We start from the raw sequence: 27,698 nt of genomic DNA on the forward strand, positions 1-27,698 counted from the left end.
TGTGAATGTTGTGGCTGGTTGGCTCGTCAACAAAAAGACATGAGCATTAATCACTCATCTCTATCCACATGGATAAGGAGAACCACCAATTCGACTGGGGCAACACCAGGATCCTGCGACCAGCAAAGCAGAAACAAGCACGGGAATTCCTAGAAGCCTGGTACTCCATGATGAAAGCCATCAACAAACACATAGAGATCGACTCCACTGCAAAGGAAAGTCGGAAGTGAGGTCATCCAGCTCAACGGATTCCAGAGTTCAAATAACAGGCGGGAAAACACAACAGCACTTCATTGGAAGCTGCACTGATGATGTTACCCAGCATGGTTTATCTCCAGAACAACAATGAACCATCTTGGCGAGTCAACCAACCACAACAGTATTTTTTTAGTTCTTTACCTTTGAGATTTAGCATCAGTTGCTGTTGGATAGAATCCAGGTTTTCTCTCTGCTGCTGGGTTACCCTGTGAGACAAACCTATTTTTCTGAATTTGCTGTTTTTTTTGCCAAGGGTGTGTTTATTGAATGTTACTATATTGGAACAGTTAATTAGTAACGGTTATGGTATCTATTATTCTGTTAAGTCTTCCAGTAGAGTTAAATTATTCTAAATTCATCTTTCTTTTGTTGTATTTTAATGATAGTGTTTTAAATATATTGTGTTATGCTTAACATCGAGTAGTTTGACCAATCAAATTGCATCTGGAATACAGCGCGCTACATTTGCCTTTAAAATAAGAAAATGTTAGGATCAAGGCTACCTTCTTAAAATATTTTGAAAGGTCTGGTCTGGTCCATAATGCATTTGATGTACTCCATTGTTCGGTGAGCCAATCAACCATCAATCCTAATTCTCCCAAATTTTTCTGTTTCCCAATATTCTAAAGCTCTAAAGGTGACATTTATTTTTCAGGACCTTTGTTTCAATTGAATTTTAAGAGTTATCCCTCTTGTCTGTGTTTCCCTTGTGAAAGGAAGAATCATTCCCTGTTGAATTTATTTTTTTCTTCACTTACTTTCTATGATTTAGCATCCACCGCAGTCCAAATACATAAATTATTTATCTACATTTCTGCTTCCATTCATATGCTTAAATCTCCATAATATTCTTCAAAGCAGGAAAAGAGAGAGAGCATTGGGATTTCTCAAATAATTCTAGAGAAACGTTCTATTGACTAGGGTACAAGAGATATAATTTGTGATGTTAACCGTTTTAGATCAAAGCTGTCCACATGGCACCAAAGCAGATCATTTTGCCTGACCAATGTTTGCTAATTCCTCAGGATTGCTTTTGATTGCCCCCTTCTCTCCATCAGATTTCTCCATAATATCTCACTTTCTATCCATTGTGTGCCGCTCCATTGGTGCAAGACAAGCTACGTCTTTTCAGTTGATCTTTAACCACCTTTGCCTCTTCACAGGCCATCAGATCCATTGTTATACTAGAGAATCCAGTTATACCTTGAGTTTAACCTGTTGATCACTTGACTACTTGCCCCTCTGTAATTTACCCTAAATGTCCATTAACCTTTTTTATACATTTAAAATCCTGTCCATCCTCCTACTTTATTGGCAATTTTTAAACTTTTTAACCTGTGACCTCTGTTTTCACCGTTATAGCCAATTTATATAATTTCCTTTATAACCTTCAATACTTTGCCAATGAGAAACGTCCAACTTCCTTAGACTTTCCTCCTGACTAAAATTCCTCATACCTGGGATCATTGCTATTGCTTCCCACGTTTGTCTTTCATCAGCTAACATTATGTCCAAATGTCGGAAATTTTGCAATATGATGTTGTAAGACATTAACATATTTCAGTGATAATGCCCACAGATAGAAAGAAGCAAATACTCCTGAGAGCTTTGTGATGCTTTTAAGCACAGATGTGACATCTGGAGCTTAACTGATGCTTACAGGGGTATTAAACTCAAGTGGAATTGGAAGCTGTGGCAATGTAATAGAGATAAGTTGCTAGGAACTGTCGGAGAAGTTTGGAAACAATTAATCATGATAGGAAATAAGTCTGTTAAAAAGGTATTCAAAGGACATGGGGCTGGGTGCAGGAGTTTAATGTGGGCGAACAGGTTACATGAAGTGAGAGGCATGCCAGGTGGAGCCTGCAGTATCAATCCTTCAAAGTAAAGATCATTCAGCAGTTTGATTCATGAATCACTTCCACAAAGCTCTCAAATCAAGGGCACGGATTTAAAGTAGAGACAACAAGGTGTAGAGCTGGACGAACACAGCAGGCCAAGCAGCATCAGAGGAGCAGGAGAGCTGACGTTTCAGGTCCGGACCCGACTCCTAAGCTTTCCTGCTCCTCTGATGCTGCTTGGCCTGCTGTGTTCACCCAGCTCTACACCTTCTTATCTCAGATTCTCCAGCATCGGCAGCTCCTACTATCTCTGCATGGGTTTAAAGTAATTTGCAAAAGAAGCAAATATTATGTGAGCAGGAAAATTGCACACACAGCGATTGGTTTGGATCTGAAACCCAATGCCTGGAAGTATAATGGAAGCCTTCAAAGGGGCATTGAATGATTGTTTCTATTTGAGTAATGTTAGGATTTATGGGGAAAAAGCAGGAGAATGGTACTGAGTTGCAATGTTTATACAAAGAGTCAGTATAGACATAATGGGCTGAACTGCCTCCTTCTACATTGTACTAATTCTGTGGTGTCTCTGCAATACCCTGCTTGTATCTCAAAGATAATATGTGGAGAGCCTGTCCTTTCTATGAGGAGTACAGATTACAGTCAAAGATAACAGAAAGCTGTTAGACAAAACTGAAGCCAATCTCATAGTTACCCTAACTCTCCCAAGCCTGTTTTTGCCTTTCACCCAGAGAGAGTGGAGATCCTGTGGAATTCCCAGGTGCAAAAAGTGGTTGAAGCCAAAGCATTGAATGTTTTCAAAAAGGAGTTAGAGATATAGAGTTCTTAGCGCTAAAGGGCTCAAAATGTACGGGAGAAAGCAGGAACAGGGACCGCGTTGGATGATCAGCCACGATCTTATTGAACGGCGGAGCAGATTCAAAGGGCTGAATGGCCTGTTCCTGTTTTTGCTTTCTACGTTTCCTGACTTCTAGTTAGTTCCAAATATATCTAATCTTGTGAATGAAGAACTTCTCTCTTTTCAGCTATTATTACTAGATCAGCTACTCTGGATTAACTTTCTCCTTGTTGATAACCAGAGAAATGACAAAGACCAGATGTATTTATGGTGTTCGAGATCACATTAGGAGAGTTAAGGTACTGGAAGGTTAGGAATGAATGGGCCAAATAATATTGTCTCATTCTCAATGGATGTTGAGATTCAGTGGTGATTCTCAAGCCGAGTATTTTGGTCAGATACTTTACTTGCTTCACTTTGGATCAATTTGTTAGTCTCCAGTTCACTCTTTTGAGTTATTCTCCCTTTGTTTCAGGTGAGCATGTGTTGTCTTTTGCTGCGTGTGTTGGGAATAAAGAGATCGTTCAGTTCCTGATTGAGAACGGTGCAGACATAAAGGCTCAGGATTACCTTGGTAAGAGTCGGAGCTCAATGAAGCACAATTAGCTTAGAAGTCAAAGTAGAGAATAACAATGTGCTGTCTAATCTCCCGTCTGATTTACAAATATGAGACATAGAAACATAGGCAATGGAGTCGACAATTAAACCCGCACCCCTCCCAAACCTGTTCAACAATCCCATTAGATAATTGCTGATCTCCACAGTACTCCGATTCCTGATGTGTTTCATTACTCAGGTATAAGCTGTGACTGCATTGGTAGCACTCCTGCCTCTGAGAGGGAAGATCATAGAATCATAGAGTTGTACAACGTGGAACCAGATCCTTCGGTCCAACTCATCCATGCTGACCAGATATCCTAAATTAATCTAGTTCCATTTGCCAACATTTGGCCCATATCCCTCTAAACACTTCCTATTCATGTACCCATCCAGATGCCTTTTAAATGTTGTAATTGTACCAGCCTCCACCACTTCCTCATTCCATACACACACCACCCTCTGTGTGAAAATGTTGCCCCTCAGGTCCCTCTTAAATCTTTCCCCTCTCAGCTTAAACTTATGCCGTCTAGTTTTGGACTTACCTGCCCTGGGGAAAAGACCTTGTCTATTCACCCTCTCCATGTCCCTCATAACCTTGTAAACCTCTTTAAGGTCATCCCTCAGCCTCCAATGGTACGGTGGAAAAAAGTCTGGGCCTTTTCAGCCTCTCCCTATAGCTCACATCCCCCAGTCCCAGCAACATCCTTGTAAATCTTTTCTGAACCCTTTCAAGTTTAACAGCACCTTTCCTGTACCAGGGAGGCTAGATTTGAATACAGTATTCCAAATATGGCCTAACCAATGTCCTGTCAACCACAACATGACCTCTCAACTCCTAAACTCAATGCACTGACCAATAAAGGCAAGGGTACCAAATGTCTTCTTCACTATCCTATCTACCTGCAACTCAACCTTCAAGGAACTATGAACCTGAACCCCAAGGTCTCTTAGTTTGACAACACTCCCCAAGACCTTACCATTAAGTGTATAAGTCCTGCTCTGATTTGCCTTTCCAAAATGTAACACCTCACATTTATCTAAATTAAACTCCATCTGCTAGTCCTATGCCCAATGGTTCACCTGATCAAGGTCCCATTGCAGTCTGAGGTAATCTTTTTCACTGTCGAATACACCTCCAATTTTGGTGTCATCTATAAACGTACTAACCATAGCTCCTATGTTCACATCCAAATAATTCATATAAATGAAAAAAAGCAGCCAACCCAGCACCGATCCTTGTGGCACACCACTGGTCACAGGCCTCCAGTCTGAAAACAATCCTCTACCACCACTCTCTGAATCCTACATTTGTGCCAATTTTGTATTCAAATGGCTAGATCTTCCTGGATTCCATGTGATCCAACCTTGTTAACCAGTCTACCATGCAGAACCTTGTCGAACGCCTTGCTGAAGCCTATATCGACAATGTCCACTGCTGTGTCTTCATCAATTGTCTTTGCCACTTCTTCAAAAAAACTCAATCGAGTTGGTGAGATACGATTTCCCACATACAAAGCTGTCTTTGCCTTTCCAAATATACATAAATCCTGTCCCTCAGAATCCCCTATAATAACTTGCCCAACAGTGATATCAGGCTTACCCATCTATGGTTCCCTGGCTTTTCCTAAAAACATTTCTTAAATAATGGCACCACATTAGCCACCCTCCAGTCTTCCAGCACCTCACCTGTGGCTATCGATGATACAAATATCTCAGCAAGGGGCCCACAATCACTTCCCTAGCTTCCCACAGAGTTCTGGGATACACCTGATCTGGTCCTGGGGATAGGTTTGCATCCCATTCCAAACACTCGAGCCCAATGATTAGGCTGAGACTCTCAGTGCTGTACTGAGACAGAGCTACAGTTTTAGAGGTGCTGTCTTTTGGAAGAGGTGTAAATGTGTGACTTCTTTGTTGTCTCTGGTCGACATGTATTTCATATATAAGTATTACTGAAAACATCTGGCCATTGCCACTGTGTTGTTGTTGGAGCTTGCTATGCACAGTTTGGCTGGTATGTTTCTTGCACAACAGCAGTGACTACATTCCCAAGATGCTCCATTGGCTGGAAACCTCTTTGGGATGTTCTGAAATTGTGAAAAGTGCTACATAAATGCAAGCCTTTCTTGATTCCTTTCTTCTGATGGATGCATTTCAGGTAACACTGTTCTGCATCATCTGGTTCTGCATGCCCGGCATTACACAGCCCAGATGTATGATTTCATCCTGTCCCTCGATCCAGAGAATGGGAATCCAGTGGAGATGATCACCAACAACGATGGACTGACTCCCTTCAAGCTGGCTGCCTTGGAAGGGAATGTCCAGGTGAGGGACTATTCAGCACTTTATCATCCAACATTGTCTTGGAAGGGGGAGGCATCATCAACTGGGAGAGTCAGACTCATCGAGAGGAGCATGTTCCCTATAATGTTCCCTATACTGTCCAATATTGTATTGAGCCTAAGCTCCAATTCAATAATGCGCAGTTATCTGAACACTGAACAGCACTCAGTTATGACTGCAGCTGCAGCAAACCCGAAATAACAAAGAGAAAATCCTGGAAACACACATAAGTATAGAAATTAGGAGCAGGAGCAGGCTATTTGGCCCTTCAAACCTGTTCTGCGGTTCAATATGATCATGGCTGATCTTCTATCTCAATGCCATGTTCCCCTTGATGACTTTAATATCTAAAAATGAATCTGCGTCTTTAATATATTCAGTGACTTGGCCTCCGCAGCCTTCTCTGAATTCCACAGGTTCACTATCTTTTGAGTGAAGAAAGTTTTCCTCAGCTCAGTCCTAAATGGTCTACCCCATATCCTGAGTCTGCGATCCCTGGTTCTAGACTCCCCAACCAGGAAAAACTTCCTACTGCACCTACTCTGTCCGACCCTGTCAGAACTTTATACATTTCAATCAAACCCTCTCGCATCCTTCTAAATGGTTGTGAATACAGGCCCAGTCAAATCAATCAGGACAGTCCTGCCATTCCCAATTATCAGGGTAGTAGACCTCCCTCTATAACAAGTATAACCTTTCTTGGGTAGGGAGACCAAAACTACACACAATCCTCCAATTGTGGTCTGACTATGGCTCGATATAACTGCAGTAAGACATCCCCACTTCTGAACTCAAATTCTGCCACAATGAGGGCCAGTAGACCATTTATTTTTCTAATTGCTTGCTGCTCCTGCCTGTGTACTTTCATTTGGACAAGGACACCCAGATCCTTTCGTCCATCTACACTTCCAATGTGACACCATTAAGATAATATTCTTCCTTTCTGTTTTCACACCAAAACCATGTTGTATTGCATCTGCTAATCTGCTATTTAATTTGTCCACTTGCTTAATTTGCCTGTCATCTTGAAGCCTCCTTGTACGAGGTGATGGTCCAGTGGTATTATCACTAGACTAATCCAGAAACCCAGCTGATGTCCTGGGGACCCGGGTTTGAATCCCACCATGGCAGATGGTAGAATTGGAATTCAAAAAAAGAAGTCTGGAATTAAGAATCTACTGATCACCGTGAAACCATTGCTGATTGTTGGAAAAACCCATCTGGTTCACTAATGTCCTTCAGGGGAGGAAATCTGCCACCCTCACCTGGTCTGGCCTACATATGACTCCAGACCCACAGCAATGTGGTTGACTCTCAACTGCCCTCTGAAATGGCCTAGCAAGCCACTCAGTTGTACCAATTGCCACAAAGACTCAAAGAAATGAAACTGGATGGATCACCTGGCATTGACCTAGGCACCAGAAACAGCCCTGTCGACCCTGCAAAGTCCTCCTCACTAACATCTGGGGGTTGGGGCCAAAATTGGGAGAACTGTCTCACAGACTAGTCAAGCAACAGCCTGACATAGTCATACTCACAGAATCATACCTTACAATGTCCCAGACACCACCATCACCATCCCGGGATATATCCTGTCCCATCAGCAGGACAGACCCAGCAGAGGGGACGGCACAGTGGGATACAGTCGGGAGGATGTTGCTCCAGGAGCCCTCAACATTGACTCCGGACCCCATGAAGTCTCATGGCTTCAGGTTAAACATGGGCAAGGAAACCTCCTGCTGATTACCACATACCATCCTCCCTCAGCTGATGAATCAGTATTCCTCCATGTTAAACAACACTTAGAGGAAGCACTGAGAATGGCAAGGGAACAAATTGTACTCTGGGTGGGGGATTTCAATGCCCACCACCAAGAGTGGCTTGGCAGCAGTACTACTGATCGAGCTGGTTGGGTCTTAAAGGACATAGCTGCGAGACTGGATCCGTGGCAGGTGGTGAGGGAAGCAACAAGAGGGAAAAACATACTTGACCTCATCCTTACTAATCTGCCAGCTGCAGTTGCATCTGTCCATGACAGTATCAGTAAGAGTGACCATCGCACACTCCTTGTGGAGATGAATTCCCGCCTTCACATTGAGAGTAACCTCCATTGTGTTGTGTGGCACTATCACCGCGCTAAATGGGACAGACTTCGCACAGATCTAGCAACTCAAAACTGGGCAACCATGAGGCGCTGTGGGCCATCAACTGCAGCAGAATAGTTCTCCAACACAATCTGTAACCTCATGGCCCCGCATATCCCCCACTCAACCATTACCATCAAGCCAGGGGATCAACCCTGGTTCAATGAAGAGTGCAGGAGGGCATGCCAGGAGCAGCACCAGGCATACCTGTAGATGAGGTATCAACCTGGTGAAGCCACCAAACAGGACTACTCACACGTCAAACAGCGAAAGCAGCAAGTGATAGACAGAGCTAAGCGATCCCACAACCAACGGATCAGACCTAAGCTCTGCAGTCCTGCCACATCCAGTTGTGAATGGTGGTGGACAATTAAACAACTCATTGGAGGAGGAGTCTCCACAAATATCCCCATCCTCAATGATGGAAGAGCCCAGCACATCAGCACAAAAGATAAGGCTGAAGCATTCGCAGCAATCTTCAGCCAGAAGTGCCGAGTGGATGATCCATCTCGGCCTCGTCCAGTGGTCCCCAGCATCACAGATACCAGTCTCAGCCAATTCGATTCACTGGATGTGATATCAAGAAATGTTTGGAGACGCTGGATACTGCATAGGCTATGGGCCCTGACAACATCCCGGCAATAGTACTGAAGACTTGTGCTCCCGAACTTGCTGCTCCCCTCTAGCCAAGATGTTCCAGTACAGTTACAACACTGGTATCTATCCGACAATGTGGAAAATTGCCCAAGCATGTCCTGTACATAAAAAGCAGGACAAATCCAACCCGGCCAATTACCGCCCCATCAGCCTCCTCTCGATCATCAGTAAAGTGATGGAAGGTGTCATTAACAGTGCTATCAAGCAGCACCTGCTCAGCAATAACCTGCTCAGTGACGCCCAGTTTGGGTTCTGCCAGGGCCACTCAGCTCCTGATCTCATTACAGCCTTGGTTCAAACATGGACAAAAGTGGTGAATTCCAGAGGTGAGGTGAGAGTGACAGCCCTTGATATCAAGGCTGTATTCGACCAAGTGTGGCATCAAGGAGCCCTAGCTAAACTGGAATCAATGGGTATCAGGGGACAAACTCTCTGGTGGTTGGAGTAATACCTGACTAATAGGAAGTTGGTCGTGGTTGTTAGAGGTCAATCACCTCAGCTCCAGGACATCGCTGCAGGAGTTTCTCAGGGTAGTGTCCTAGGCCCAACTTCAGCTTCAGCTCCTTCATCAATGACCTTCCCTCCATTATAAGGTCAGAAGTGGGAATGTTTGCCGATGATTGCACAATGTTCAGCACCATTCGTGACTCCTCAGATACTGAAGCAGACCATGTTCAAATGCAACAAGATCTGGACAATATCCAGGCCTGGGCTGACAAGTGGCAAGTGACATTCGCGCCACACAAATGCCAGGCTATGACCTTCACCAATAAGAGACAATCTAACTACTGTCCCTTGACATTCAATGGTGTTACTATCACTGAATCCCCCACTATCAACATCCTGGGGGTTACCATTGACCAGAAACTCAACTGGACTCACCACATTAACGCAGTGGCTACCAGAGCAGGCCAGAAGCTGGGAATACTGTGGCGAGTAACTCATCTCCTGACTCCCCAAAGCCTGTCCACCGTCTACAAGGCACAAGTCAGGAGTGTGATGGAATACTCCCCACTTGCCTGGATGAGTGCAGCCCCAACAACACTCAAGAAGTTTGGCACCATCCAGGACAAAGCAGCCCGCTTGATTGGCACCACATCCACAAGCATCCACTCCCTCCCACCTACGCTCAGTAGCAGCAGTGTGTACTATCTACAAGATGTACTGCAGAAATTCACCAAAGATCCTCAGACAGCACCTTCCAAACCCATGACCACTTCCATCTAGAGGGACAAGGGCAGCAGATATGTGGGAACACCACCACCTTCAAGTTCCCCTCCAAGCCACTCACCATCCTGACTTGGAAATATATCGCCGTTCCTTCACTGTCGCTGGGTTAAAATCCTGGAATTCCCTCCCTAGTAGCATTGTGGGTCAACCCATAGCAGGAGGACTGCAGCAGTTCAAGAAGGCAGCTCATCACCACCTTCCCAAGGCCAACTAGGGATGGGCCAGAAATACTGGCCAGCCAGCGATGCCCATGTCCCACAATTGAATAGAAAAAAAAAACCCTCCTCACAATTCAATTTGGCCAGTTTCGCGTCAACAGTTGCGTTTGCTTCCCTCATCCAGGTACCCCACTGTCTGCCTCCTGTCTGTCAACCAATTCTCTACCCATGCCACGATTGCCCCATCCCACATGTGCTTTAGTTTTGCTCGCTATGTTTTTACGAGAGATTTTATCACAAGCCATCCAAATGTACCACATCCACTTGTTTGCCCTTATCTATTCTACTAGTTACATAGAGTCATGGAGTCATACAGCACGGAAACAGACCCTTTGGTACAACCAGTCCACATGTTTGAAAAATTCCAGTAGATTTGTTAAGCATGTTTTGCCCTTCATAAACCAATGTTGTCTTTGTCTAAGCCTGTTAATGCTTTCCGAATGTTCTGTTATTACATCTTTTATATTTGACTCTAGCATTTTCCCCATCATCAGCATAAATATTGCCTTTTTCTAGCTACTATCAGCTCTGAAGAAGAGCTACTGGACTCGAAACGTTAACCCTGCTTTCTCTCCACACATGCTGTCAGACTGCTGAGCTTTCTCAGCAATTTCTGATCTTGTTTCCAATCTCCAGCATCCGCAGTTCTTTGTTTTACGTTAAGGAAAAGGAAGAGTTGGAAAGGGACTATGTGAAGCTGAGAAGGGTGAACATTGGAAACAAAGTTGATGAGATGTTCTAGTTGGTGTGAATAGAGGCTGCTTAGGAAAAACCAGTAAAACCAGAATAGTGCTCCAGTATGACCAGTACATTCATTTCTTGGTATCACTGGGGTTATTGTTTACTGCATTTTCCCTCTTATCGGAAAGATATTATGTTATTAATTAATGGTTGTATCATGTTATATTGTATTATTAAGCTGGAGAGGGTTCAGAAAAGATTTACCAGGATGTAGCCGGGTATGGAAGGCTTAAGTTATGAAGAAAGGCTGGATAGGCTGGGACTTTTTTCGCTGGAGCATAGGAGGTTGAGAGGTGATCTAATTGAGGTTTATAAAATCAGGAGGGGTATAGATAAGGTGAATGGCAGGAATCTTTTCCCTTGGGTGGGGGATTTCAGATCAGGGAGCATATTTTTGAGGCAACAGGAGTAAGATTTAAAAAAGCCATGAGGGGCAAATTTTTTTACACAGAGAGTGGTTCATGTGTAGAATGAAATTCCAGAGGAAGTGGTGGATGTGGGTACAGTTACAACATTTAAAAGACATTTAGAATAAGTGCACGAATCAGAGACGTTTGAAGAGATATGGGCCAGGAGCAGGCAGATGGGACTAGTTTAGTTTGGGATTATGGTCAGCATGGACTGGTTGGACCGAAGGGTCTGTTTCCATGCTGTATGACTCTATGACTTTGGGTGGCCCATTAAGTCACTTCCTATTCTGGGTGTTAGGCTTGGTTTAGCAGTCGCACTCTTATCTGAGTCAGTAGGCTTCTTGTCATACCCTGCTCCTGAGACCTGAGCACAATGTCCAGCCTCATATTGCAGTGCAGCACTGAGGGAATGCTGCTCTGTCAGAGATCTTGTCTTTCACATGGGACAATAAATCCCAACATTATCTATCCTCTTGGGTGTATACATAACACATTGAATCTCATTTTCAAAGGAAACTTGAGAAATCCCTGATTAACCCATTAACCAAGATCACGACAATAGATTATCTGGTAATCCATCATGTTGTTATATGTGGGGTCACACTGAAGTAGCTGCTGTGTTTCCTACAATACAGCAATGACTACATTTCAACAAAATTTATATGCCTACGAGGTACTCCGGAACAAAACGTACATCCAGTGAACTAGTAAAAAGCACTGTGGAAGCTTTTATTTTTACTTTTCACGTGTAATCTACACTATCATGGCTTGTAAGCTTCTCTCTTGATTTCCTAAACAGAATCACTGAATGAACCCTGTAATCTGTAAAATACTGGCCCATCTTCACATCACACTACTCATCCCTGGCATTTCTGCCCCTCTACAGAAATGCTATGCCTTGTCTGAGCAGCACATTGAATACAGGATTCTGTGTGGTTCTTCCTATAATCTATTTTCAAGCCTGACAGACAGAAAGAAAATGACAGCAGCTAACACATTGGATTTGTCTTGTATTTTGCAGCTGTTCCAACATTTAATGAGAAAGAGGAAACGCCAGATTGAATGGTTTTTCAAACCTATCTCTACCAGCTTCTACGACCTCTCTGGTATTGATTCATGGGACGATGACCGCTCTGTCCTTGACCTGGTTGTGTGCAGTAATGAAGTTGAGGTGAGCCGAGGAGTTCCAGACAGAAACATCCTCTGAAGGTGACTGAGTGAAGGTCAAACCCTGAATGTTTCCACATCGTTCTGTTTCTACAGGCCCTGAAAATCCTCAACCTCCCTCCGATCAAAGCCCTGATCCATTTCAAGTGGAACAGTTATGGAAAGTATTATTTCCGAACCATTGCTCTCTTGTACTTCGTCTACATTATCATATTCACCTCCTGTTGCATCTTTCGACCTCTCATACCACGTCGTGACAATGTCACAGACCCTAGGGACACACAGATATTGGAAGAGGCGCCACTAAATGTTAGTACCATAACCATGGACCAATGGTGAAGTGGTAGCAGCTACTGTTTGGTGCATGGCAGGAGGGCGGAGAGGTGGTTGGGATATTTCTAGGTTTGCAGGCTCAAAGGATCACTCAAAGAATCAGAATTTAGGGTGTGTGTGATTTACAGAGAATAAGCAGTTAAAGCCACCCACCAGTGCGACTAAACCTGGAACTTACCCCTGAGCCAGTTTTGTTCATTTGTTTAAGAAGAGTAACAGGGATAATCTGGGAAATTATAGGTTGGCGAGCCTTACATCAGTGGTAGGAAAATTATTATTGGAGAAGGTTCTTAGGGACATGTTTTACTTGCTTTTGGAGAAGAATGGACTTATTAGGAATTGTGAGCATGGCTTTGTGCAGGGGAGGCCTTGTCTTGCATACTTGATTGAGTTTTTTTGAGGAAATGATGAAGATGATTGATGAGGGTAGGGCATGGATATAATCTACATTGACTTTACTAAAGCATTTGACAAGGTCCCTCAAGGTAGGCCAGTCTAGAAGCTCAAATTGTATGGATCCATGATGAGCTTGCAAGTTGGATACAAAAGTGACTCGGCCATAGATGACAGAGCATATTTGTGGAGGGGTATTTATCTGTTACCAGTGATGTTCCACGAGGATCAGTGCTGGGGCCCCCTTGTTTGCAATATATATAAATGATCTGGATGAAAATGTCGGTGATCTGGTTAGTAAGTTTGCAGAAGGCACGGAAATTAGTGAAGTTGTGGATTGTGAGAAAGGATAGCAAAGGATATAGATCAGCTGGAAAGTGGGTGGAGAAATGGCAGATAGGTTAGGGTTAGGGTTACTTTAATTCAGACAAGTGTGAGGTGATGTATTTGGCGAGGTCAAATACAAGAGGAAAGTATACTGTAAATGGCTAGAACCTTAGGAACAATGATATACAGAGAGATCTTGGGGTCCAAACCCCATAGTTCCCTGAAAGTGGCGATACAAGTGGATAAGGTGGTGAAGAAGGCTTACTGTATGCTTGCCTTCACTGGTTGGGGCATTGAGTATAAAAGTTGGCGAATCATGTTGCAATTGTATAGAACTTTGGTCAGACCACATTTGGAGCACTGGGTGCAGTTCTGGTCACCACACTATCGGGGGTGTTGTGGAGGCTTTGGAGAGGGAGCAGAAGATGTTTGCCAGTATATTGCCTGGATTGGAGTTTCTTAGCTATAAGGAGAGGCAAACTTGGACAAACTTGGTTTGTTTTAGCCACAGCATCGGAGGCTGATGGATGACCTGATAGGAGTGTAAAAAATTATGAGGGCCACAGATAGGATGGATAGTTGCAGTCTCTTTCCCAGCATGGAAATATCAAATACTAGCAGACATAGGATTAAGATGAGAGGGGGGATGTTTAAAGGAGATGTGCGAGGGAAGATTTTTACACAAAGGGTAGTAGGTGCCTGGAACGCACTGCCGTGGGAGATAGTAGAAGCATATATGAAAGCAACGTTTAAGAGGCATTAGACAGACACATGAGCAGGCAGGGAATAGAGGAATATGGACCATGTGCAGGCGGATGGGATCAGTTTAGAATAGGATCATGGTCAGTAGAGACATGGTAGGCTGAAGGGCCTGTTCCTCTGCTGTACTGTTCTATTTAAATATAATAGTTGCCAATTGCCATTTTTCCTCTACTCTACTGTAATCTAACCTAACCTAGAAATCTAATTATAGAGGCATTAGTCTACAGACTGCATGACCCTCTGTGATATAAATAAAATGTAAGTGGTGTTACAACCGATAGACGTAAAATCATATATTTTGTTTATTTGTGATATTTTTAAGAAGTTACTTGGATGTTTAGTGCAGAGTTTGTGGCTGAAGTGAAGCAACTTCCTAGGAGCATTAGTAAACATTTCTCAACCTGGTTAAAATTTTGTTTGAAAAACTAAGAAGTGAGACTCTTCATAGTTTGGCGAGACATGAAAACTTTAGCGCTCACCTTTTCAATGATTTGTGCCTTTTAGTGAAATAGTAGAAAAGAAGTTGCTTGCTCTACTAAAATCCTAACACTGACACTAATCTCATCCTTTGAACTATTGCCATGCCAATGGGGGTAACGTTCACTCTCCGCTCTTGATTCTAGCTGTGCTACGTATCAAATGAAGATTACATCCGCTTGGTGGGGGAGATCATTTCTGTTTTTGGAGCCATAGCCATCCTTCTGATAGAAGTAAGGAAGTTTGGTTTTGCTTTGCTGAGTGAGTCTGTGGAATTTAATCTATCACTATGATTTAAAAAAAAAGAATATCCCAACAAATGCCAGTGAAATTTTTATTTGCCCGATATGGAGCACCGAGGGCAGACAGTAGTGTCGTGATAATCGTGATGAGCTGAGTGATTCAGAGGGCCAGGAAACAAGGGTTCAAATCCCAACATTGCAGCTGGTTGAATTTAAATTCAATAAAATCTGGAATTGAATACTTTTCTCAGGAACCGTGACTGTGAAGGTCTCATTGATTCTCCATAAAAACCCATCTTTTGTGCGTTGTCTTCCAAAAGATGTTTAATAATGTGTCCTATATCGGGCTGGATTTAATGAAGGCAACTGGGATATATTCTATGGACGTGATAACTGATGGGAACCCCACGTTGTCCATTTTGGGGAAACCCCATTGGAATAAGTGAGGAAACCCAATGGAAATAAATGTCACAAAGGCACTTGACAGGAACAAAGGCAGACTTTCCCACGGGACCAGTGACCCTAGAGGTGAAAGTCCCATCAGTGGCCAAAGGCAGGCTACTGCCAGTACTGTATCCATTGGAGAGCTCTGATCAAGGAGGGTCAGCAGTAAGACAAGGAATGGCAATAGCCAACTCCTACCCATTTTCCCAACATTGGGTTCCCTCACACAGTGCCTTTCAACGAGGACCCACCCTGGGACCCCAAAGGCCATGATGCTAGAGTCGGTTGGTGCTCCCTGCATGGTGGGACCCCTGCCCTCTACTTAGTAAACCCCAGTGGAGTTGGGATGAAGGCCACGAGTGGGCAATGATTTGGCTAGTCAAGGGCATCAATGGCAGCACAGGATAAGGAAGACTGTCAACGGGCCTTCTCAACACAGGCTTAATTAGCAAGTCCTGAGGAAGCGTCACTGGACTCGAAACAATTTCTCTCCACAGATGCTGCCAGACCTGCTGAGCTTTTCCAGCAATTTCTACTTTTGTTCTTAATCCCGCATGGGCCTGCCTCCCTCCTGCCCAAATCAATGCCCCCTACCACCAAACCTATCATGGGGGAGGGCACAAGATTCTGCCCCCAATTGGTTCCAACTTCACTGAGGAGTCTATGGAATAAAATGGACAGCGCATAATACCACGTTGGCAGAATGGCAGGAAGGGAAGGAGTAGTCCATAGTCCATAGTTGTCTTATGTACTGGGGACAACATAGAGTGGGATACTGATGGGGGGGTGGTACTGTGCTTGCTGCTCCCCTTCATCTATGTTAATAGCTTGGACATAAATGTACAGTGCACAGTTTTAAAATTTACTGATGATAGAAAACTTGGAAGTATTGTGAACTGTGAAGCGGATAGTGATAAACTTCAAGAGTGCTTGGAATAATGGAATGGGTAGATGCATGCCAAATGAAATATAATGCGAACAGATACATTTTAGAAAAAAAGAACGAAGAGTGCTGATATTAATTTAAAGAATCCAATTCTCAGAAGTATTACAGGAGCGGAGACCGAGGGTATATGTGAACAAATGGTTAAAGGTGACACCACAATTTGATAAAGGCACACAGGAGACTGAGCTTTATAAATGGAGGCATAAAAACAATTTAAAAAAAAAAACTGGCTTGATCTCAACTGCACTGTTCCATTCAGTTCTGCATTAGGAACGATGTGAAGATGCTAGAAAGATTTACTACTATAGTTCCAGCGATGGGGGACTTCAGTTAGAAAGATAGACTGCAGAAGCTGGGTTGTTATTCTTCAATTGTTTGAAATCATTACACATCTAGATCTTTCTCATTGGTGGAAGGGTTAAGAACTGGAGCGATGCTTAAAGAGATTTAAATGAGGCGATGAGGAAGAGATTTTTAAAGCAGTGAGTGTTTTGGATTTGGATTACAAGACTTGAGAATGTGGAGGAGGCAGATTTACTGGTGGCTTTCAGAAGGGAATAGGCAAAGTATACGGTAGGCTGATGGAGAAAGTGAAGTTGCGTGAGGTCCAGGGTGTACTAGCTAGATGGATAGAGAACTGGTTGGGCAACAGGAGACAGAGAGTTGTAGTGGAAGGGAGTTTCTCAAAATGGAGAACTGTGACCAGTGGTGTTCCACAGGGATCTGTGTTAGGACCACTGTTGTTTGTGATATACATAAATGATCTGGAGGAAGGTATAGATGGTCTGATTAGCAAGTTTGCAGATGACACTAAGATTGGTGGAGTAGCAGATAGTGAAGGGGACTGTCGGAGAATGCAGCAGAATATAGATAGATTGGAGAGTTGGGCGGAGAAATGGCAGATGGAGTTCAATCCAGGCAAATGCGAGGTGATGCATTTTGGAAGATCCAATTCAAGAGCGAACTATACGGTAAATGGAAAAGCCCTGGGGAAAATTGATGCACAGAGAGATCTGGGTGTTCAGGTCCATTGTACCCTGATGGTGGCAACGCAGGTGGATAGAGTGGTCAAGAAGGCATACGGCATGCTTTCATTCATCGGACGGGGTATTGAGTACAAGAGTTGGCAGGTCATGTTACAGTTGTGTAGGACTTTGGTTCGACCACATTTGGAATACTGCGTACAGTTCTGATCGCCACATTACCAAAAGGATGTGGATGCTTTGGAGAAGGCGCAGAGGAGGTTCACCAGGGTGTTGCCTGGTATGGAGGGCACTAGCTATGAAGAGAGGTTGAGTAGATTAGGATTATTTACATTAGAAAGACGGAGGTTGAGGGGGGACCTGATTGAGGTCTACAAAATCATGACAGGTATAGACAGGGTGGATAGCAAGAAACTTTTTCCCAGAGTGGGGGACTCAATTACTAGGGGTCATGATTTCGAGGTGAGAGGGGGAAAGTTTAAGGGAGATATGCATGGAAAGTTCTTTACGCAGAGGGTGGTGGGTGCCTGGAACGTGTTGCCAGCAGAGGTGGTAGGGGCGGGCACAATAGCATCATTTAAGATGTATCTAGACAGATACATGAATGGGCAGGGAGAAGAGGGATACAGATCCTTGGAAAATAGGCGACAGGTTAGATAGAGGATCTGGATCAACGCAGACCTGGAGGGCCGAAGGGCCTGTTTTCTGTGCTGTAATTTTCTTTGTTCTTTGTTCTTTGTTCATATGAAGGGAAAGGAATTGTAGGGCTACAGGAAGAGTGGGACTCGCTAAGTTGCTCTGGCAAAGCAAATGGAGTTTAATGGCCTTCCTCTGTGTTGTAACTGCTCTATAATTCACAGACTTAGGATATCCCAAAGTCCTTCACAAACAGTGAAGTACTTTTTGTTGAAGTGTAGTCATACCTGTGTAGGAAGTGAGGCAACCAGTTTGTGACCAGTGAGCTCCCACAGACAGTGCTGTGATAATGGTCAGATCACCTGTTTTAACGATACCAGTTGAGGAATAAATATTGGTCAGGTCTTCTTCAAAATGTAGCCAGGTGATCATTTTATATCCTCCCAGAGGACAGAGCCTCGGTTTGATGTCCCATATGAAGACATCCCTCTGACCATGCAGCATGACTTCAGTGGTGCACTAGAGTACAGTCAGTTCTGTTATAACGCATGTTTTTTCAATGAGAATTGGCTTTAACATGATTGAAGAATTTAGACCACTATTTGTAGAATGTGAACTTTCCCCACTTGTATTGGCTATAACGCAATTCTGGCCTCATTACAGCACAATGTTCTTATAATGCGAGATTGAACGGGAACAGAACTATCGCATTATATCAGAACCGACTGCATTAACTTTCATCAAGGGGTGGAGTTTCTGAAGTGAGAGTTGTAGCCATGATATTCTGATCCACAGCATGAGGCAGTGGGCTAAGGCTGAAGCTTCCCAAGCCCTGTTTCCAGGGCTCCGTCAGCACTGAAAGTGAAAATCTGCCCCTGCATTGTAAGAAATGTTTGTGAGTTGCTCATCTCGGTTTTCTCTCCCTAGAGTGCTGACATCTTACGATATGGAACAGCAGGATATTTTGGGAAAACCATCCTTGGAGGCCCATTCCATGTTATAATGTAAGCAAAATGACAACGTGTTTTTTAAAACGGTCCAGTTAAACCTGGCATTAATTTGCAAATTATCACAGCTCCAGTTTTCTCTGTTTCATCACTTCTTCCAATCTCTGCCTTTCTTTTAATGATGATAGTATCTTGTTGGGTTCTATAGGAAGATGATGGTGTAGTGGTAATGTCACCGGACTAACCATTCAGAGGGCCAGGTTAGTGCTCTGGGAACAGGTTCAGATGCCACTGTGGCAGCTAGTGGAATTTAAACTCCACAAGTACAATCTGGAATAGTGACCGTGAACGTATTATTGATTGTTGTAAAAACTGTCTGGTTCACTATCTCCTTTAGGGAAGCCATATGGACAAGGAGTAGGGGTAGGCCATTCAGCCCATCTACTACTGTGTAACGTCATGATCTGATTGTAACCTCAAACCTGTGTTCCACCTTCCCCCACTTAATATTTCGCCCCTTGCTTAACAAGAATCTATTTACCGCTGCCTTAAATATATTCGAAAACACTGCTTCCATCACCTGTTCAGGAAGAGAGTTCCAAAGACACACGACCCTCTGAGAGAAAATAATCACCTCATCTCTGTTTTAAACGGACAACCACCGATTTTCAAACAGTGACCCCTCATTCTAGGTTCTTGAAGAAGAGGAAGCATCCTCTCCTCATCTACCTGGTGAAGACCCCTCAGGATCTAATATGTCTAAGTCAAAGTTTCAGTGTCATCCTCATCCAGAGTGGCTTAAACATGATTCCAGACCATAGCAACGTAGTTGAGGCCTCTGCAGTGACTCAGCAAACCATTGAATTGAAGCGAAATTTGGGATGGGCCTTGCCAGCAATATGTACATTTCATGAAAGAATAAAAAGACTGTACCCACATGTGCTTGTGCGTGTGTGTGTGCATATGTGTGTGTGTGCGTGCATGCAAGTGTGTGTGCGCGTGCACACGTGTGTGTGTGCACGTGTGCATGTGTGTGCATGCATGTTTGTGTGTTCGTGCAAGTGTGTGTGTGCGTGTATGCGTGTGCATGTGTGCGTGTTTGTGTGCTTGTGTGCGCGTGCATTCATGTGTGTGTGCGTGCCCACCTGCATGCACTGTGTGTATGCGCACACGCGTGTGTGTGTATGCGTGTGTGTGTACGCGTGTGTGTGCATGTGCGCACATGTGTGTGTGTGCACGTCCGCACGTGTGTGTGTGCGTGTGTCTGTGTGTGCATGCACATGTGTGTGTGCGTGCGCGTGCTTGTGTGTGTTTGTGTGTGTGCGCATGAGTGTGTATGCGCGAGGGTGTGCATGTGTGTGTGTTTGCACGCGTGTGTGTGTGCGCGTACGTGTGCGTGTGTGTGTGCACGTGCGTGTGCGTGTGTGTGTGCACGTGGTGTGTTTGCACGTGCATGTGTGTGCGCGTGAGTGTGTGTGTGTGTGAGAGAGAGAGAAAGACAATACCTATTGCCCTAGAAACACTGTTGGATTCTACTTCAGTAGTAACTTTCATAAAGGAATTGGATGTATTTTTGAAAAATACTTTGGCTCTGGGTTAAAAGCCAAGGTATTGGAACTGATTACATCGCTCTTTCATAGACCCCGCAAGAGAGGCTGAGTGACCTTCTGTTCTGTAAAATTCCACAAACTGTTCTCTAATTTTTGATTTCTGTGCGTTCTCCTCATATTACCCCCATATTAGTGATAGAGTTTGTAGCCAGCCCCAACATCTATAGAACTGCTCCCAGAATCTTTACCTCTTACTTTACTCCGATTTTAAAAAGTCATCATTTTGACAAAAGTTTCAGTTACTGAGTTTCTCCACTAAAGTTTAAGTTGCTTTCTCCTGCTCTGTGTTAAAATCCCATTATTGCAGGACAAAAATTATTCAATTAAAAGTTTAATGATGGCAATGAAACCATTGTCAATTGTTGTAAAATCCTATGACGGACACACAAATGCCCTGCAGGGAAGGAAAAACTGTTGTCCTTTCCTAGTCTGGCCTACATGTGACTCGAGACCCTCAGCAATGTTGTTGACTCCAAATTCATAAAATCCCTACAATATGGAAGCAGGCCATTCGGCCCAACCGCACTGACCCTCCAAAGCAATGAGGGGCAGCACGGTGGCTCAGTGGTTAGCACTGCAGCCTCACAATGCCAGGGACCCGGGTTTAATACCACCCTCAGGCTGTCTGTGTGGAGTTTGCACATTCTCCCTGTGTCTGCGTGGGTTTCCTCTGGGTGCTCCGGTTTCCTCCCACAGTCCAAAGATGTGCAGGTTAGGGTGGATTAGGTGTTCAGGGATGTGTAGATTAGGGGGATGGGTCTGGGTGGGATGCTCTTTGTGTCAGTGGGGACTTGTTGGGCTAAAAGGCCTGTTTCCACACAGTAGGGATTCTATGATTATAATATTTCCAGTTCTGTCATATGAAAATCTTTTGGCTCAGTCCAGTGTTAAGAATCAAACCTTTGTAGTCAATATGATTCTGTTTTAGTGCATTTGTTCACTACACCTTTTGAGGCAGCATCCTAAATACTAACTTTTTAAATAGTCCACTTTTGTTGCAGTTTGTTTTTTTTTCCTTTTCGTTTTTCAGACCATGACCCAAAAGTTTTCTCCTCCCTCCCTTATTATGTTTCTTGCCAGTTGTTATTCTCTCTTTGATAACATTTTAACTATGACTTCCCACTCTCACTATCTATTCTCCACTGTTTCTTATTCACTTTGTATTTTTCATCAGTTTGGGACATTATTTTTTTCCTCTCATCTTCCTATTATTAAATTTATTGCTTCTTTTCCCCATCTGTGTCTGTTCCCATTGCTCTGCTCCCAGCCCTTGAGCTTTCTCTCTGCATTTCTCTCTCCTTTTTCTTCTGTCTCAATCTGTTACGGCATGTCTCATTCTCCTGCTCTTTTTCTTTCCCTCTGTCTCTTTTCTCCTCTTCCTCTGTATCTTTCCTCCTCTCTCTCTGTCTGTTTCCTCCACTCCCTCTGTCTCTTACCTCCTCTATCTCTTTCCTTCTCTGCCTTTTTCCTCCTCTCCTTCTGTCCTTTTCCTCCTCTGCTACTGTCTCATTCCTCCTGTCCTTCTGTCTCTTTCCTCCTCTCCCTCTCTCTCTGTCTCTTTCCTCCTCTCCCTCTGCCTCTTTGTGGTTCTCACTGCTTTGGTCTCTGTCCATCACACACACTGAAATTATTTTCCCAACCTGTTTCCCCCCTTGTCTGTCTTTCACTCTTTCTCCTCTCTCTCTCTCTCTCTCTCTCTCACTCTGTGCCGATCTGCCTCTCCTTCTCTCCATCATATTTTCCACTTTCCTTACTCCCCATCTCAAGTTCCATCTTCTCTTTCTTTCTGTCATCTGTCCCTTCCTTTCACTTCCCTTTTCTCTCTCTTTTCATGTCCCAGCTCTCAATCCAATTTTTTCTTGTAAAAGTTGGAACATGTGGAAACCATTCAGCTCCTCAAGTTGCTTCTGTTGTTTCATTAGGCCTATTTACTCTATATTTACCAGAGATAGTAGGAACTGCTGATGCTGGAGTCTGAGATAACAAGGTGTGGAGCTGGATGAACACAGCAGGCCAAGCAGCATCAGAGGAGCAGGAAGGCTGACGTTTCAGGTCTGGACCCTTCAGAAATGGGGGAGGGGGAAGGGGGCTCTGAAATAAATAGAGAGAGAGGGAGACGATGATAGAAGGTGGATAGCAGAGCAGATAGGTGGGAGAGAAGATGGACAGATCAAGGAGGCGGGGACAAGACGGGGGGCTTGTCTTGGGATGAGGTTGTGGATGGGGAGATTTTGAAGCTCATAAAGTCCAGTAAAGTAAAGTGGACTTCACAAGCTTCAAAAACTCCCCACCCACGACCTCATCCCAAGACCAGCCCAGCTCATCCCCGCCTCCTTGACTTGTCTGTCTTCTCTCCGACCTACCCGCCCCTCCCTCATCACTGACCAACCCCCACCCCCACTTCCTACCTACACTCACCTTTACTAGCTTCATCCCTGCTTCCTTGACCTGTCCGTCTTCTCTCCACCTATTTGTTCCACTATCCACCTGCTATCACCGCTTCCCTCTTCTCTCTATTTATTTCAGAGCCCCCATCCCTTGCCCCATTTCTGAAGAAGGGTCCAGACCCAAAACATCATCTTTCCTGCTCCTCCTTGTTATCGATATTTACCAGCCTGCCTGTTAAAAGTCTATCAATCTATCTTTCTAGTGTTAAGACGTGAGAAATAATTTGAACAGACTGGCATGGATCAGATCAGTGCCAATGATTCAGGGTTCGATCCATGTTCTAGAACATAGAACGTAGAACATAGAACAGTATAGCACAGTACAGGTCCTTCGGCCCATGATGTTGTGCCGAACTTTTACCCTAAACCTAAGGTCTATCTAACCTCCACCCCTACCTTACACTATCATCCATATGCCCATCTAATAGCCACTTAAACGCCCCTAATGAGGCCAACTCCACTACCCTCTCCGGCAATGCATTCCACGCCCCTACCATTCTCTGAGTAAAGAACCTACCTCTGACGTCTCCCCTATATCTACCTCCACTCACTTTAAAACTATGCCCCCTCGTAATAGCTACCTCCACCCTAGGAAAAAGTCTCTGGCTGTCCACTCTATCTATACCTCTGATCATTTTGTACACCTCTATCAAGTCAAGTTCTGGCTGGGTTGTATATCTGAGATCTGCCTCATTGCCCTCCGATGATGGAGGTGTGGTACTGTGGATCAAACCTGCCTTCAGGCAAAAAAAAACCGAAGAAGAAATTACTTAAAGTACTTGAATCGCTCTGCTTCTGCAGAATCCCTAGCTTTGCACCACTTACAAAATACATAGTTCTGTCTTCCTTCAATCCAAAGTGGATACATTTCCACGCTCAACTCTGTCTGCCGCAGTTTTATTCACTCTTGGAGCCATAGAGGTGTACAGCACAGAAACAGACCCTTCAGTCCAACTTGTCCACGCCAACCAGATATCCCAAACTAATCTAGTCTCATTTGCCAGCATTTGGCCCATATCCCTCTAAACCCTTCCTATTCATATACCCATCCAGATACCTTTTAAATGTTGTAATTGAACCAGCCTCCCCACCACTTCCTCTGGCAGCTCATTCCATACATGCACAACCCTCTGAGTGAAAAAGTTGCCCCTTAGGTCCCTTTTAATTCTTTCCCCTCTGACCTTAAACCTATGCCCTCTAGTTTTGGACTCCCCTACCCTGGGGAAAAAACCTTGTCTGCTTACCTTATCCAGGCCCCTCATGATTTTATAAACCTCTATAAGGTCACCCCTCAGCCTCTGATACTCCAGGGAAAATAGCCACAGCGTATTCAGTCTCTTCCTGTAGCTCAAACTCTCCAACCCTGGCAACATCCTTGTCAATCCTTTCTGAACCCTTTCCAGTTTAACAACATGCTTCCTATAGCAGGGAGATCAGAACTGAACGCATTATTCCAATAGTGGCCTAATCAATCACTGCAATCTTGGTTGTCCTCCTTTTCCCTTGACAGAATCTGCTTTGCGTTCCTGGTTCTGCTGATTCTCCTCCTACGGTTGACGAGTGCAGGTGCTGAGGGGTTCTGTATGGCTCTTGCCATCGCCTTGGCCTGGTGCAATTCCATATACTTCTTCCGGGGATTCCGGATACTTGGGCCATTTGCCATCCTTCTCCAGAAGGTAAACAAACTGAATCTGCACAGGGGACAAACAGTACGTAGTTCTAGACTGAAATGTTCTTTTAATACTGAACAGGGAACGCATTAAAACAGGAAGGAACACGTAGGAACAGGGTGCTCCAAATGTTCGCTACAAGTCAGCATTCTGTGCAAAGTCAATGAAAGTTAACTGATTTACTGTTGACATGTTTGGCAATGGGCTGGATGGGTAAGAGATTCCATCCGATACCCTGTCCTATTTTACCGGAAATAGGAATTCCGTGAGTTTGTACCCTTCTACCAAATAGCATCACCACTAGATAGTGGGTATCTTTCTCCAAATCTCTAGATCAGTAAAATGTATCTATTTCTTCTTTTTATAGCAGTTTCCTGCCTCCCCATTTGGCTCCCACCAATCCCCAAGCCCTCAGTTTCCCTAATCTACACCTTGGTGCAGACCAGTCTCCTTCCAAGTCACTGTACACCCCTCAGAATCCAAAACACAACTCTTCTCTCCCTCTTCTTTCCACCACCTCTGACCTCTGACCCGTGGCTGAGGTCCATGCTTCCTAACACCGCTGAAGTTGAGAACAGGAGCACGAGACAGCTATTTGTATGGCCACCTATGCCATAACGCTGTAGATTGGTATAGGAATGTACTGTAGTCCTCTTAGACTATAAGACGAGAGGCAAAGGTAGGCCTTTCTGCCCACTGAGTCTGTCTGCCTGTCTATGAGATCATAGCTAACCTGATAATGCTCAGTTTTACTTTCTTGCCTTTATTCCATAACCCTTGATTCCCTAATCAATTGAAAATCTGTCTATTTCAGCCTTAAATATACTTAATGACCAAGATTCCATAGCCCTCTGTGGTAGAGAGTTCCATAGACTCACTACCATCTGAGAGAAGAAATTCCTCCTCATCTTTGTCCTAACTGGACAACTGCTTAATCTGAGATAATACCCTGTGGCCCTAGATGCTCCCATAAGGAGGTGCAACGTCTCAGCATCAACATTGTCAAGCCTCCTAAGAATCTTATAAGGTTGCCTCTCATTCTTCTAAACTTCAATGAGTACATGCTCAACCTAGAAAAATCTCTCTTCATGAGACAGTCCCTCCACATCTGGTATCAGCCTAGTGAGCCTTCTCTGGACTGCCTCCAATACCAGTGTAATTATCCTTAGATAAGAGGCCCAAAACTGCTCACTGTATTCTGTGTGTGGTCTGACCAGTGTCTTGTATAGCTTTAGCAGGACTTCCCTATTTTTTTCACTCCATTCCTTTTGTGGTAAAGGCCAACAGTACATTTGCCTGCTACATTACCTGTTGAACTTTGATGCAGGCTTTTTGGATTTGCTCTTCGGAGGGTTGATGTAGACTTGATGGACCAAATGGCCTCTATCTGCACTGTAGGGATTCTGTGACTTTGTAGATTCTTGTGACATTTTCACTACTTGCCTTCCCACCTGTTTTTGTGTCATTTGCTAACTTGACTATAGAGCGTTCAGTTTCCTCATCCAAATATATAGATAGCAAATAGCAGTGACCCCATCCCTGATCCCTGTGGCATTCCACTACTTACAGGTTGCCGTCATGATAATGCCCCCTTTATCCGAACTCTGTCATTAATTAGCCAATCCACTATCTATGCATATATACCACCCCCCTTATTAAGTAGCCTTATGTTGGATACCTTATCAAGTGCCTTTTGAACAACCAAATATCTAATATAGAGTCATAGAGTTGTACAGCACAGAAACTGACCCTTCAACCCAGTTCATCCATGCTGACCAGATATCCTAAATAAATCTAGTCCCATTTGCCAGCATTTGGCCCCTGTCCCTCTAAATCCTTCCTATTCATATACCCATCCAGATGCCTTTTAAATGCTGTAATTGTACCAACCTCCACCGTTTCGTCTGGCAGCTCATTCCATATATATGCACCACCCTCTGCATGAAAAATTGCCCCTTAAATCCCTTTGAAATCTTTCCTCTCCTGCTTTAAACCTATGCCCTCTAGTTTTGGGCTCCCTCACCCTGGGGAAAAGACCTTGGCTTTTCACTCTATCCATGCCCCTCATGATTTTATAGACCTCTATAAGGTTACCCCTCAGACTCCGATGGTCCAGGGAAAATAGCCCCAGCCTATTCAGCCTCTCCCTATAACTGAAATCCTACAGTCTTGGTAACATCTTTGTAAATCTTTTCTGAACCCTTTCAAGTTTCACAATATCTTTCCTATGGCAGGGAGACCAGAATTGAACATAGTATTTCAAATATGGCCTAACCAATGTCCTGTACAGCTGCAACATGACCTTCCAGCTCCTACACGCAATGCACTGACCAATAAAGGCAAGCACACCAAATGCCTTCTTCACTGCCCTGTCTACCTAACTTTTTCATGCACATGTTAGTGCGCGTATGGAATGACGTTTTCATCCAGAGGGTGGTGCGTGTATGGAATGAGCTGCCAGAGGGAGTGGTGGAGGCTGGTACAATTACAACATTTAAAAGGCATCTGGATGGGTATAGGAATAGGAAGGGTTTAGAGGGATAGAAGGCCAGCTTCTGGCAAATGGGATCAGATTAATTTAGGATATCTGGTCGGCATGGATGAGTTGGAGCGAAGGGTCTGTTTCTGTGCTGTACGTCTCTATGACTCCACCTTCAAGGATGTACAGGTAATTCAAGCTGAGCTGCGGGTTTTGGAGAGCTGCAGTTATTGATAGCTGATCGGCCACATTGCACGTGGCTTCGGTTGAGATATTGAATAGAATCCCTACAGTGTGGAAACAGGCCATTCGGCCCAACAAGTCCACACCGACCCTCCAAAGAGAATCACACCCACAATCACCCTACCCTATCCCCATAACCCTGCATTTCCCATGGCTAATGCACCTACCCTGCACATCCCCGAACGTTATGGGTAATTTACCATGGCCAATCCCACCTAACCTGCACATGTTTGGACTGTAGAAGGAGACATGGGGACAATGTGTAAACTCCACACAGACAGTCGCCCAGGGCTA

At 44.2% G+C, this 27,698-nt stretch overlaps 1 protein-coding gene across 1 annotated transcript in view; it reads left to right on the plus strand.

Annotated features, from left to right (window-relative positions):
* Positions 1 to 27,698, plus strand: part of LOC109923077 (transient receptor potential cation channel subfamily V member 5-like) — a 56,866-nt gene that overhangs the window by 11,348 nt on the left and 17,820 nt on the right. Inside the window, exons 5-11 of the mRNA XM_048610950.1 lie at positions 3,431 to 3,529; positions 5,714 to 5,880; positions 12,320 to 12,469; positions 12,562 to 12,774; positions 14,904 to 14,990; positions 18,936 to 19,012; positions 24,523 to 24,688. Coding sequence (XP_048466907.1) covers positions 3,431 to 3,529; positions 5,714 to 5,880; positions 12,320 to 12,469; positions 12,562 to 12,774; positions 14,904 to 14,990; positions 18,936 to 19,012; positions 24,523 to 24,688 — 959 coding nt within the window. The remainder of the gene's footprint in view (positions 1 to 3,430; positions 3,530 to 5,713; positions 5,881 to 12,319; positions 12,470 to 12,561; positions 12,775 to 14,903; positions 14,991 to 18,935; positions 19,013 to 24,522; positions 24,689 to 27,698) is intronic.

This window comes from Rhincodon typus, chromosome 23 (genome assembly GCF_021869965.1).
Source record: "Rhincodon typus isolate 14 chromosome 23, sRhiTyp1.1, whole genome shotgun sequence".
Taxonomy (NCBI): Eukaryota; Metazoa; Chordata; class Chondrichthyes; order Orectolobiformes; family Rhincodontidae; genus Rhincodon; species Rhincodon typus.